The sequence below is a fragment of the Bos taurus genome, chromosome 6 (genome assembly GCF_002263795.3).
Source record: "Bos taurus isolate L1 Dominette 01449 registration number 42190680 breed Hereford chromosome 6, ARS-UCD2.0, whole genome shotgun sequence".
Classification (NCBI taxonomy): domain Eukaryota; kingdom Metazoa; phylum Chordata; class Mammalia; order Artiodactyla; family Bovidae; genus Bos; species Bos taurus.
Genome location: NC_037333.1, coordinates 21,750,990 through 21,762,197, shown reverse-complemented (window position 1 = coordinate 21,762,197; position 11,208 = coordinate 21,750,990). Strand labels below are relative to the sequence as shown.

Genomic DNA, 11,208 nt, shown 5'->3' with positions numbered 1-11,208 from the left:
AAGTCAGGTGCCTAGTAATGCCTGTTGGGATCTGTAGTTCAAGTTTCAGTTTTTAGAAAATTAGGCGCACATTCACATATTTTATGTGTATGTGCTGCCATCTAGTGGAGTTTAGGTAGAACTGTTAACTCCGACTGCTAGAAGGAAAAAGTGGAAAAGCATTTTACTGGTGTCTTCAGTTCAGTCGCTCAGTCGTGTCCGACTCTTTGAGACCCCATGGATTGCAGCGAGCCAGGCTTCCCTGTGCACCACCAGCTCCCGGAGCTCATGTCCATCCAGTCGGTGATGCCATCCAACCATCTGGTGTCTTAGAATGTGGAAATCACTTCCTTCACGAATTTTACAGAAGTCCTGCTCTTTTATTTGCACTTACTATGTGCTGCTCTGGGGGCACTCGAGAGAGAATGAGCCAGGAGTTGCATATGAAAGCAACAAAATAGAAGGAAACCAGGTCATTGAAGATCCTGGAGCCTTCCTTCTTGCACCCTGACCTAGATTGTTTTGAGGCGGGGAAATTCTCTCGTGCTTTTAAGGTACGGGTGTGGTTATTTTGTCACACGCAATCTATTCTAACACTCATTACAAACGTAGTGGCAGAACGCAGTCATCTTGAGTGCACTGCGGGGGCTGAGTTGGGGAACTTCGAAGTGCATGCTGGGTAAGAGCCAAAAATCAAGTTTGGTTAAAGAGAATGGAAATATCAGATGGAAAAAGATTTACTAGATCATGTGAGCCCTCTCTACAAGGCTTACTAACTCATACTTAACAGGCATGTAACTGAGCCTAGAGACTGTTTAGGCTAGTTTGTGCATGTGCTATTTAAGTAGGGGTCTCTCAATACCCAAGTAACTCACTTTCCCCTGCCTTTTGCTTTATAAAAGCTGGAAAACAACTCTCAAATTCCCAGCCGTCTTTGCTTCTAGAGCTGGTCAATGAAATAAATGTAAGCTGAAATCTCCAAGATCTTCCTTCTTGGATAGAACCCTGAGGACTCTCTGAAAAAGCTTTTGACTTTTGCCCTTTTCTCCTGGAATGCAGTTGTGATGCCTAGGGACATGGCAACCATGTTGTGACTTGGTGTGAAGTCAGAAGCATACGTTAAAGACAGCAGGGTGAGTGAGAGAAGGGCCTTGGTTCCTTGAAGACAGCCTTAAGTTGACAGCATTACCATGTGACAGGTTGTCCTATAGTAACCATAACTGTTGAAAATCAGCTCTCTGAACTTATGTGAGAAAATAAACTTCTTTAGATCATGCTTTTTGCTCTTGGAGTGAATGTGTGTTTATAGTAATCACAGTGGCTCAGAACAAAGACTGTGAAGTCAGAAGGATGGAGGTACGTCCCACATCTTTCCCTCACTAGCTAAATCAGTCACTTAACTCTACAAATCTCGTCTTGTACAAATTTTCTCGTCTGTGAACGATCACAGCACTTGCCCCAGTGATGTCGCGAGGAGGAAGGACTTGGCGTGTGAAGCCATCAGTAGAATATGCTATTTTTGTACTTTGTTGTTATTCAGTTACTGTGTCCGACCCTGTGACCCCATGGACTGCAGCACGCCAGGCTTCCCTGCCCATCACCAATTCCCGGAGTTTGCTCAACTCATGTCCATTGATTTGGTGATGTGGTCCAACCGTCTCATTCTCTGTCATGCCCTTTTCCTCCTGCCTTCAATCTTTCTCAGCAACAGGGTCTTTTCCGATGAGTCGGCTCTTCCCATCAGGTGGCTGAAGTACTGGAGTACTTGATAAAAGAGTGTTTTTGTACTTAATAAACATTATTAAAAATTCAATGGATAGAAAATATTGTCTTAGGAAAAAAAAAAAAAAAGGCACCAAAACCCAAAACACCCTGGCCTAGTTTTTGGTAACAGAACCTCATTGCCTTACTATAGTTTATACTGTTGAGTCTAATGATCTGAAACCATTATCCAGCTGTGCTCCTTGCTTTAATAACAATCCCTTTTCTTTGATTTTTGAAGATTTTGGAATACACATTTTATGAACATGACAGTTCTCTAACTCTGATACTTTTTCTTGAGGCAGCTTTCTTGAGCCTTCCTTCATCCCCTGATCTTCAACAGTAGTGGTTGCTTTATGACCGCCTGTCTCATGGTAATGCGAATATCTGCTTAACCATTTGTATTGTCAGCGGACTAAATTTCTCCAAAGCTAGGGACTGTAACTTTTCCACCTTTACATTGTGATCAGTTCATATTAAAACTATATGCGTTGTTTTCCAAATACGACGAGTTCCACAAAGGCGGTACATTTTGGTGCCTAGACCGATGATGAGCACGTAGTTGATGGTTGTTTAATATTTGCTGAATATGAATGGTAAGGTCTCGGTAATAATTGTGAGGCTCGAGAGCATGTCTCCTATGAATAATATTTTGTCTTCTTTGTTCCTAATTTTGCTTTTCAGATCATTTTAGTATTGTCTGACCATAGTATTGTTTTTTAACATTCTCGCGAGTTTCCATTGCTGATTTTCATAATCGTTCCTTTGCAGTCATTCACAATATTGAAATTCGTTATCATTAGAGGTAAACAACATACCAAGTGAGATGTCAGAGAGATGGAGGGACAGAAGCTCTTTCCCTGACAGACACCGACTTAACAATATATGGGCCAAAATACTTTTGTGAAAACTTTAGAAGCCAGTTATGAAGGGCTTCCCTGGTGGCAGTACCCTAGGTCAGGGCAAAGCTGGGAATGGCCACACTGAAGCAGGTGAGGAGAGCTGTTTCACTTCACCTGCAGCCACCCCTCCCTGGGCTAGCACAGCTTAGCCCCTGGCTCAGTTTCCCCATCATGGGGAGTAGGGGAAAGAGGAGAGTGGAAGGTTCACCGGAAGTTCCAGCTTTTTGAGGGGTGCCTGAGTGACTGGTTACTCTCCCCTGACTCAGAGTCTTGATGGAACTGGCATGGCTTGGCACCAGAGAACCTGCAGAGACTGGTGTGGCTCTTGCAGTGAGGCCCACGTACCCCCTGGAGGCTTCATTTTTGGGAGGGAGGAGAAGAGTGAGTGTCTGGTGTTCCAGCTTTCTGAATGGCTGCACAAGAGACTGGTTTGTGTTTCGTCTGACTTGGGGTGCTGACGGGGAAGCTGATACACTTTGGATGCATGGGGGCTGATGAGAAAAAAGGACCGTGGTGTGACTTGCTGCTGCAGCACCAAAGAGCCTGCAGTACTGCAGACAGACACCAGAGGGAGAGATCATGAGCGCCTGAAAAAGAATGGCAACCCTCTCATTTGCAAGCCCAGGGAAGGGCATACCCTCCAAAGGTTTCAGAGGCCCCCCAGAATCTATAAACGAGCTGACTGATGAAGGTGTTTCCCTGTATGAGACTAGAAGAGGTGGCTGCTTTTTTTCAAATGCATAAAACCCAGCAAAACGTCAGAAGCCACACAAACATGGACTATCGAAAGAAACAAGATAAATCTCCCGAAACTCAAAAAAATGGTGATCTAAGAATCACCTATCAAAGAATTAAAAATAACAGAAGCTCAATGATCTCAAGACAATGCAGACAACTAAATGAATTTTGGAAAATAATGCATGAACAGCATGAAAATATTAACTAGTAAATAGAAACTATGAAGAAGAACCAAATTCTGGTGCTGAATAATAATCAAATTGAAAAATTCACTAGAGGGGTTGAACAGCAGACTTGATCAAGCAGAAAAATCAACAAACTGGTCATTTGAAATTACCCGGTCAGAGAAGCCTAAAGGAAAAAAGAAAAGTGTAGAGAGCCTAAGGTACTTAGTAGACCAACATATGGTGGTACTTCGAGAGGAGAGACAGGGACAAAAAGTTGATTTGAAGAAATAATGGCCCCCAAACTTCCCAAATCTGAGGAAGGAACTGAACATCCAAATTCAGAGACTTAAGCAGCATTCTGTTAGACTGGAAACCCGATGACTGATTTTACTGTTAATGGCCTTTAGTTTCCCTGGGGAAAGGAATGCTGACTCACTCCAGTATTCTTGCCTGGGAAACCCCATGGACAGAGGAGCCTGGCGGGCTATAGTCTGTGGGGTCACAGAGTTGGACACAATTGTGTGAGCATACACAGAGCAGTTTTATTAGTAAGGTGAATTTACCTACCATTATCAATACTTTGGGGGAAGCAGACATTGTAAAGGATCAAACCCGCAGTGCTGTTACAGTGTCTTGTTTGGGTAACGGTGGAAAGGAGAAACAGGTCCAGGTGAGAGGATTGTAGGAGGGGACACTTTCCCCTTAGCGTTAGTGAATTCCTATGACAGTGTTAAGATAAGGGAAAATATCCTATCCACAGACTTTAGAATGATGACTATGATGCAATTCATAATCTCTTTCTCTGAATAAATAGTCTTACCAAAGAGCCAAGAATGCCTTGAAATCACTAACTCTGTTCTAAATGCATCTTGCTGTTTTGTGTGGTTTTTCAAAATCGTGTGATATAAAGTATCAGATACTTTCTAAAACCATAGTTCATAACAACCTCTTATAGGTCAGAGACCCCTCTGGGGATATGACAAGAGACAGTATGGACCTTAGTATCCTAGAAAAATGGATCCACACACACAAGTTAATATTGAACTTAAGAGGTTTTACAGACTGCATGAAGTCCAGATGCCTTGTGTATCTGTGGGCACCTCAGATTTAGAAAACTCTACCTTGATAGAAACTCTGGCGCTGTTTCCTCATGTCTAAAATTAAAGGACACAATAAATTGGTGTGGTTTTTTTCCAGTTGCTAATGAAGTGCAACCGACTACAAAGTCTAATAACAAACCAATTTAGAGTGCTTGCACAGAGAGTGGGGTGGGTTGTAACTGGAAAGTGAGAAACAACTTCCATAGCTGTTTCAGCAAAAGGAAGATTAAAACTAGAAAATGCAGAGGCTGTATCACTTGCTATCCCTTAACAGCCGAAATATGGAATGCATATGTATATTTTTACAGGAAAATTCTGAAAGTCAACACAGAAGAAGAGAGGAGGGCCAGATACACTCTGAGTATCCCCCCAAGAAACCATCAGTTAAATTACATGGTGCTGTGATCTGGAACAAGTAATCAAACATTTACTGAATGTTCAAGACACTAAAAGAAGAGTCTGTAATTTTGTTAATCAAATGATATTTTATATTAACTTATGACTTATGCTTTGGAATTCTCTAAGTCATATGTGGATAATTTTATATTTATAAAAATATATACATTTTATGTATACATGGAAAGATTGGAAATTTCCTTCAATAACTTTATTCTTTATAAAACCTATAAATAAATAAAACTTTTCAACTTCTAAAGGATTACCACGTTTAAGAAGAAGGTATATTGCTATCACCATTCTAGATTATGGGAATGCATCCCATTCCTTCATCTTCCAATCCTAGTGGCAAAGTGGGAACTGAACTGAAGTTGGATTGAGACAGGACTGCCAGGGATAGACACATAAAGAAATAAACACAGACACTTCCAAACATGGAATGCTGGGCCTCCAGGAAAGTGGCAGAGCGGAGTCTACTGAGTCTTGCACTCTGGCACATCTCTTCCTGATGACATTTGCCAAGGACCTGGCTGGGGATCCTCGGTCTCCACTTCAGCAGTTTGTTCTTCTGAGGAGGAAAAAAAAAAGTATCAACAACAAAAGTAATATTAATGAAAACATAGACAAAACCCAAATATAACTAAAGTGGAAAGGATGTTGTGACAGTAGAGACATGTGCAGAATAAAACATGGCACTTCGACACGGTCATTAATTTCCTTGTTAAAAAGCACGCTTCACTTCATCAGAGTTGAAGATGTTTATTCCCCATTTTCCCATAAAATGAATGGTTAGAAAAACCATATTGTACATAAAACCTAGAAGTAATAAATTTTTAGTTGGAATCCATCAATCTGAGAAGCAAAGTGAATCAAACAGATTAGCTGAGTTTGATTTTTTTTTGTCCTGTTTTCAGGGAAAAACTAGTGTGCTATACACTACTATGCATTTTAGAGAATACTTAGCCATCGTTGGAAAGCTTTCTTTGAAGCTTTAAAAAGGCACTTTAACTGCATCTATTTACTTATAAGTAATAACTGTTTTAAAATTATATATGCATAAATCTAGGATAGCTGATCTTGAGATGATGAAAATTTCCTTTTATAATTAAAATTAAAAACTGACATTAACTTTTTAGGTTGATATTTTATTAATACTAATTCAAGGATTATGTCCTTTAATTCTGAATTGGTGAATTTTTGATTTATGTATCCCCCCCGGCCTTTTATTTCACTTAAAAATCATACCGGAAAGATCCATGTATTGATAAAAAGACTTAAGCATTTTTATTTGCAGTTGGATTAGTTCATATTATGCTTGTGCCTTTGGCACTGTCAGATAAAATCAAAACATGATTAGAAAACGTATCAGTTTTTCCAAAGACTCTTCTAAAATGGTGTGTGTGTGTGTGTGTGTGTACACACCAAAAGCGCTATGGAAGTGTTAACTAGTGGAAGGTCCGTAAGTGTTTGTTAAATACTATTCAAAGAGCTGAATGAAGAGTTTCAGTTTTTTCCCCAAATTGCTTTGTTCTGTACTATCTCCCTAAGAGCACTGTCAAGGTGCTGACTTGATTCAATTTGATGTGCAGTTGATGAGAATGAACTGATTCCTTCTTTGTCACAGTTCCCATTTTCTTGCCTGGAGAATTCCATGGACAGAGGAGCCTGGAGAGATACTCCATGGGGTCCCAAAGAGTCAGACACCACTGAGTGACTAAAACTTTGACTTTTCAGAGCTCTCATACTCCCTGGCAACCTTTGCTCAGAGCTTTACGTATCTGGCAGCTGCCTCTTTTGATGAAGCTTTTTTTGTTTTAGGTTTCTACAAATGCATAATAGGGTATTTCTGACAGGTGGAGACACTGTCACAAAGGGCTCTGGCCATGCGCTCCTGGGCATGTGGTGAGAAAGGCTAAGACACAGCATATTACAGAGCTTCTCCCGGCACGTTCCCCATCTCTGTGGACAGTGCCTCCGCATAGCTGGGGGTGAGCCTGATGCCCGACACCTACTCCATCCAATCAGGCACTGAGCCTGCTGATTCTACCTCCAGATCTCTCCCATCTGTCGCATCTCCTCGACTCTATTGTGCCTGCCCAAGTTCACGCTGTCCCCTTGCCCAGGCACCTGTTAAACTCTTGCTCCCATGATTTGTGGGTTACCCTACAGCTGAGGCAATGTGTTCAAAATGTACGCGCCATCACGCTCCTCTGCTCTTGTTTGAAATCTGAAGGCTTCCTCCATCTACTCTCAGGGTCAAGTTTAAATTCTCTACACTCTCTACAGAGTCCTGCAGGTCTGGCTCTTGCCTCTCTTCTTTGGTTCACTGACTCCATCCACAGAAGCCTGCTTTCCTTGCGCCCTGGCCACATCATGCTCTTTCAGCCCTCCCCCGACCGTGGTCCCTCCTACTCTGGCTGGGGCTGTCAATGTTCTGTTTGTAAATGCTCTGCCCTCCTCTCTCTGCTCAGCTAGCTCCCGTTAACCTGTTAGATCTCAGTTCCCCTCTTCAAGGAAGACTTCCGTAATATTCCTAAAACAAAAACCTACTCTAAGCCTCAGAGCCGTTTGCACTCTAGAATTTTCCCTTTGACTACCTGATTGCTGTCTATACCTAGTACACTGTAAGCTCTAGAAGGACAGGAACCGCATCTAGTTTTGCTTGTTACTTCACCATTAGGGTATAATATGTATCACAGAGTTGATATTAAAGAATTCTGATATTAAAGAATTGACTGAATGAATCAGTAAATGATACAAGTCTATGATCTGGCTTGTGTAAAATGAATATATAATCCTACTGGAAATACTGGCCCACTGAATTCATAAGAAAGTCTTTTTCAGTAAAAGTAGTTTTGTGAATAGGGTAGTGTCTTTATGTCCTTGGGAATGTTGCTTGTCCATTTCAGGGAAAAGTTGACGGTTTAACACACAGACTTCACTCAGGGTAAAAAGTGACTGTGCTTCAGAGAAATTCTGTCCCCCCCAGAAAGCAATGAAGTCTCTGCCCTGTGAGCTTGGTCAACTCCATCCTCTCCTGTCGGTACTTGCCCTGTGGCGTCATGTGGTAAAGAGAAGTTCCCACTGTTATCCCCCTATTTCTGAGTAACCAGTGTATTTACCTACCTGGACAAAGGCCTAAACCTGAGTTATCAAAATAGCGAACTGGAGGAGGTACTGGTAAAGACTTTGATCGGTTATCAAAAAACCAAGATTTCGGCGACTCCTTCGGCACAGGATCTTGGACATTCCGTTCTTTGCATTGAGAAGACATATGGTGTCTCTTTTTAGAGGGTGTCCCAGTCACTTTAGGAGACTTTGGAGAATTCTCACAAGTTACTTCTTTGTGAACCTCTCTTTTAAGCATTCTCTCCTTCCATGTCTTGAGCTCACTGGAAAGATGATGATAATAGCTTAAATGTGGTGGTGGTGGGCGAGGGGGAGTAGGAGAAAAAAGGAGACCACAGACTGCAATTCCTGCAATGTATTCACACTTAAAAAAAATGTTTTTAAATTGTGGTGTGTGTTACAATATATATAACATAACATTTAGCATTTTATCATATTTACATTCTCGTTTCAACCTAATGCTTCCTGTTTGGACTGTTTCTACAGTTCAGAAAATGAAATGAGGTCAGTATAAACTGAGTAATTGTAGTAAATCTCCATAATCGTGGGGGTTTGAAACGAAATGATATCAGATTTTTAAATGAATCGATGATATGATCTAGTGTATTTTGTGGCCATAATTTGATAAATTAGTCTCTGGGATAGATGACTCTAATGTATCTGTTATTTTAAGAGAAATAATTCGTGGTGCTTTCCTGGATTCATTATATTCTTGCTTCATAGAGGAAATGTTACCACATTGCTGTGGTTCCTCCAGAGAGAAACCTGGGCAACAATCCTAGGGCCCCATCTTCCTCATACTTATTCCTCAAATTCATCTCCTTATTTTTATCTGCACTGGCACCATTCCAGTCCATGCCAAAACTATCTTTTGCTTGGGCAACAATAAACCAATTCCTAAGCTAGGGCCTCCTATACTGAGATCCTGTCTGATCTCGGAAGGTCAGGGTCTCCTCCAGTGGAGGCAATCCTTCCATTACATTTCAGATCCCCTCCAAACGTCCTCCCAGTGACCTCTGGGGGCCTGTGCTATCCGGACCAGTTCCCTCTGGTGTTTCATCTCACGCCTCACTGTCTCCATCTCTGCCCTTGCTACACTGGATGTCTTTCAGCTCCACCAGCAGGTCACTGTTTCTGACTCAGAGCATGTGCACATGCCATTCCCTCATCCTAGAGACCTTACCTGCCTCTCCTTTCATCTGGCCTAACTTCTATTCAGTTTTCACAGTGAATCTTAAAGATTAATCTCTTGATCAACACCACTCCCCACACCAAGACTTGATCTCTCTGTTATATACTCTTTCCTCATGTCCTACTTTTTGATGTTGCTGTTTGCTTGACAGCACTCACTACAAAGAATTAGTTGTGGACTTTACTTAGTTTAATGCCTATTTTTCCTCTATTATATCACTGGTAGAGGTTAGTACAAGATTCTATTCTTGGGTAGAAGCCAAATAATTAAATTTGTTAGATATGTTTACAAGTAAAACTAAGCAGCTACAATAAGGGACCTAAGGGGCTCTTCCTTGAGTAGGGCCCACTGACTTGGGTATATGGACTTGTGGTATATATGAGCTGCCCCTCAAAGATCTTTTTTTACTTCCTGGTTCTTGGCTTAGTTAAACATAGGTCAGTTGATACATGGCAAACAGATGGAATGGTGCTAGTGTATTCCTATTCCTTTTAGAAAAGACATATGAACTTTACAAGTTACCTTCTCCATATTGTGTCAAGGATTATCAAATGCAAAAAAATATTTAGTTGGGAAAAAGTCCCCCCCTCCAAAAGAAAACAAACTAAAAAGACAAAACTTACGTGTTTACACCATTCTCCCCAACATGTAACAGATGTAATTTCTGTATCATATAAGGTGAACTTACCTTGACAGTTCGTTCTTTTGCTTCATGAGCTGTTCATTTTGCTGCTTTAACCTAGAAACCTCCTTTTCCAGCCGTATATATTCACTTTTCAGGATAAGAGCTTTCGTGCTTTGTACAATGCCGCTGCCACCTCCACAGGTTAAGGGTTTATTTGAAGGCTGAGTATCAATATGTTCTGATAGTACTGTGGGACGCAAAAGCACAGACAGGTGGGGGATAATTTGAATAGCTCAAAATTAAAACCATAACAAAGGGCAGTAAGTCATAAAAATACTTCGACTACCCTCTATCTGGAAGTCAACCTTGACTTCCTTCTCCCTTACCTCACATGCCTATTTGGCCATCAATTTCACACAGCTCTAGAATCCTCCTGCTGCTTTCTACCAATCAATCCCACTACCATAACCCTGTTAGTATTGTTTTCCGTGGCTGCAGTAGTAAGGGTCCTCCCCAGACAGAGCCGTCCCTCACTTGTCGGTCTTCTATTACCAGCGGAACCACCTGGCAGACTTCCTCCTACAGCGTGTGTGTGTCCACCACTCAGTGAACCTCTAGTACTCAATACTGTTCACTAAATGAACCTGAGCTGATATTAAAGCATACATTATTAAGGATTCTACCCTATGTGTGCAGAAGAAATGTAAGGAACTGCTTTGTGCATTTTAGATAAAACTGCATGAAACTGTGAGGTGCTTTCTGACATAGACTAATCCACTGGGTCACTGGCAATTTCTTAAAGAAGGGTACAGGTGTGTGTGGGGAAGATACTCGATGTCCATTTCCTTTTGAATGATTCTGAAATCAGGGACAACATGAAAGTCACAAATCAAGAGTACTTATAGTGATCCTCCTGTAACAACAAGGAACTCTCAGGTCTATTTTTATCTCTTCAAGTTTTTCAGGTTGCAGCTGTGATCACCTTAACACTATCTCTGATTCTTTCTTTCTTTCTTTACTTGGCTGGTCAGGTCTTAGTTGAGGCATGTGGGTTCTTTTGTTGTGGCACACAGGCTCTCTAGTTATGGCACATGGGCTCTCTAGTTATGGCATACGGGCTCTCTAGTTATGGCATATGGGCTCTCTACTTACAGCACACAGGCTTAGTAGTTCTGCGGCATGTGGGTTCTTAGTTCCCTGACCAGGGATTGAACCTGCA

At 41.5% G+C, this 11,208-nt stretch overlaps 1 protein-coding gene across 7 annotated transcripts in view; it reads right to left on the bottom strand.

Moving 5' to 3' along the window:
* Positions 1-4,064: 4,064 nt before the first annotated feature.
* Positions 4,065-11,208, bottom strand: part of CENPE (centromere protein E) — an 83,721-nt gene continuing 76,577 nt past the window's right edge. For all 7 annotated transcript variants that reach the window (XM_059887720.1, XM_059887718.1, XM_024993520.2 and 4 more), the window contains 3 exons: positions 10,053-10,236; positions 8,170-8,435; positions 4,065-5,611 (listed from right to left, as the gene is read on the bottom strand). In XM_059887720.1, coding sequence (XP_059743703.1) covers positions 5,517-5,611; positions 8,170-8,435; positions 10,053-10,236 — 545 coding nt within the window. In that variant the 3' untranslated portion in view covers positions 4,065-5,516. The remainder of the gene's footprint in view (positions 5,612-8,169; positions 8,436-10,052; positions 10,237-11,208) is intronic.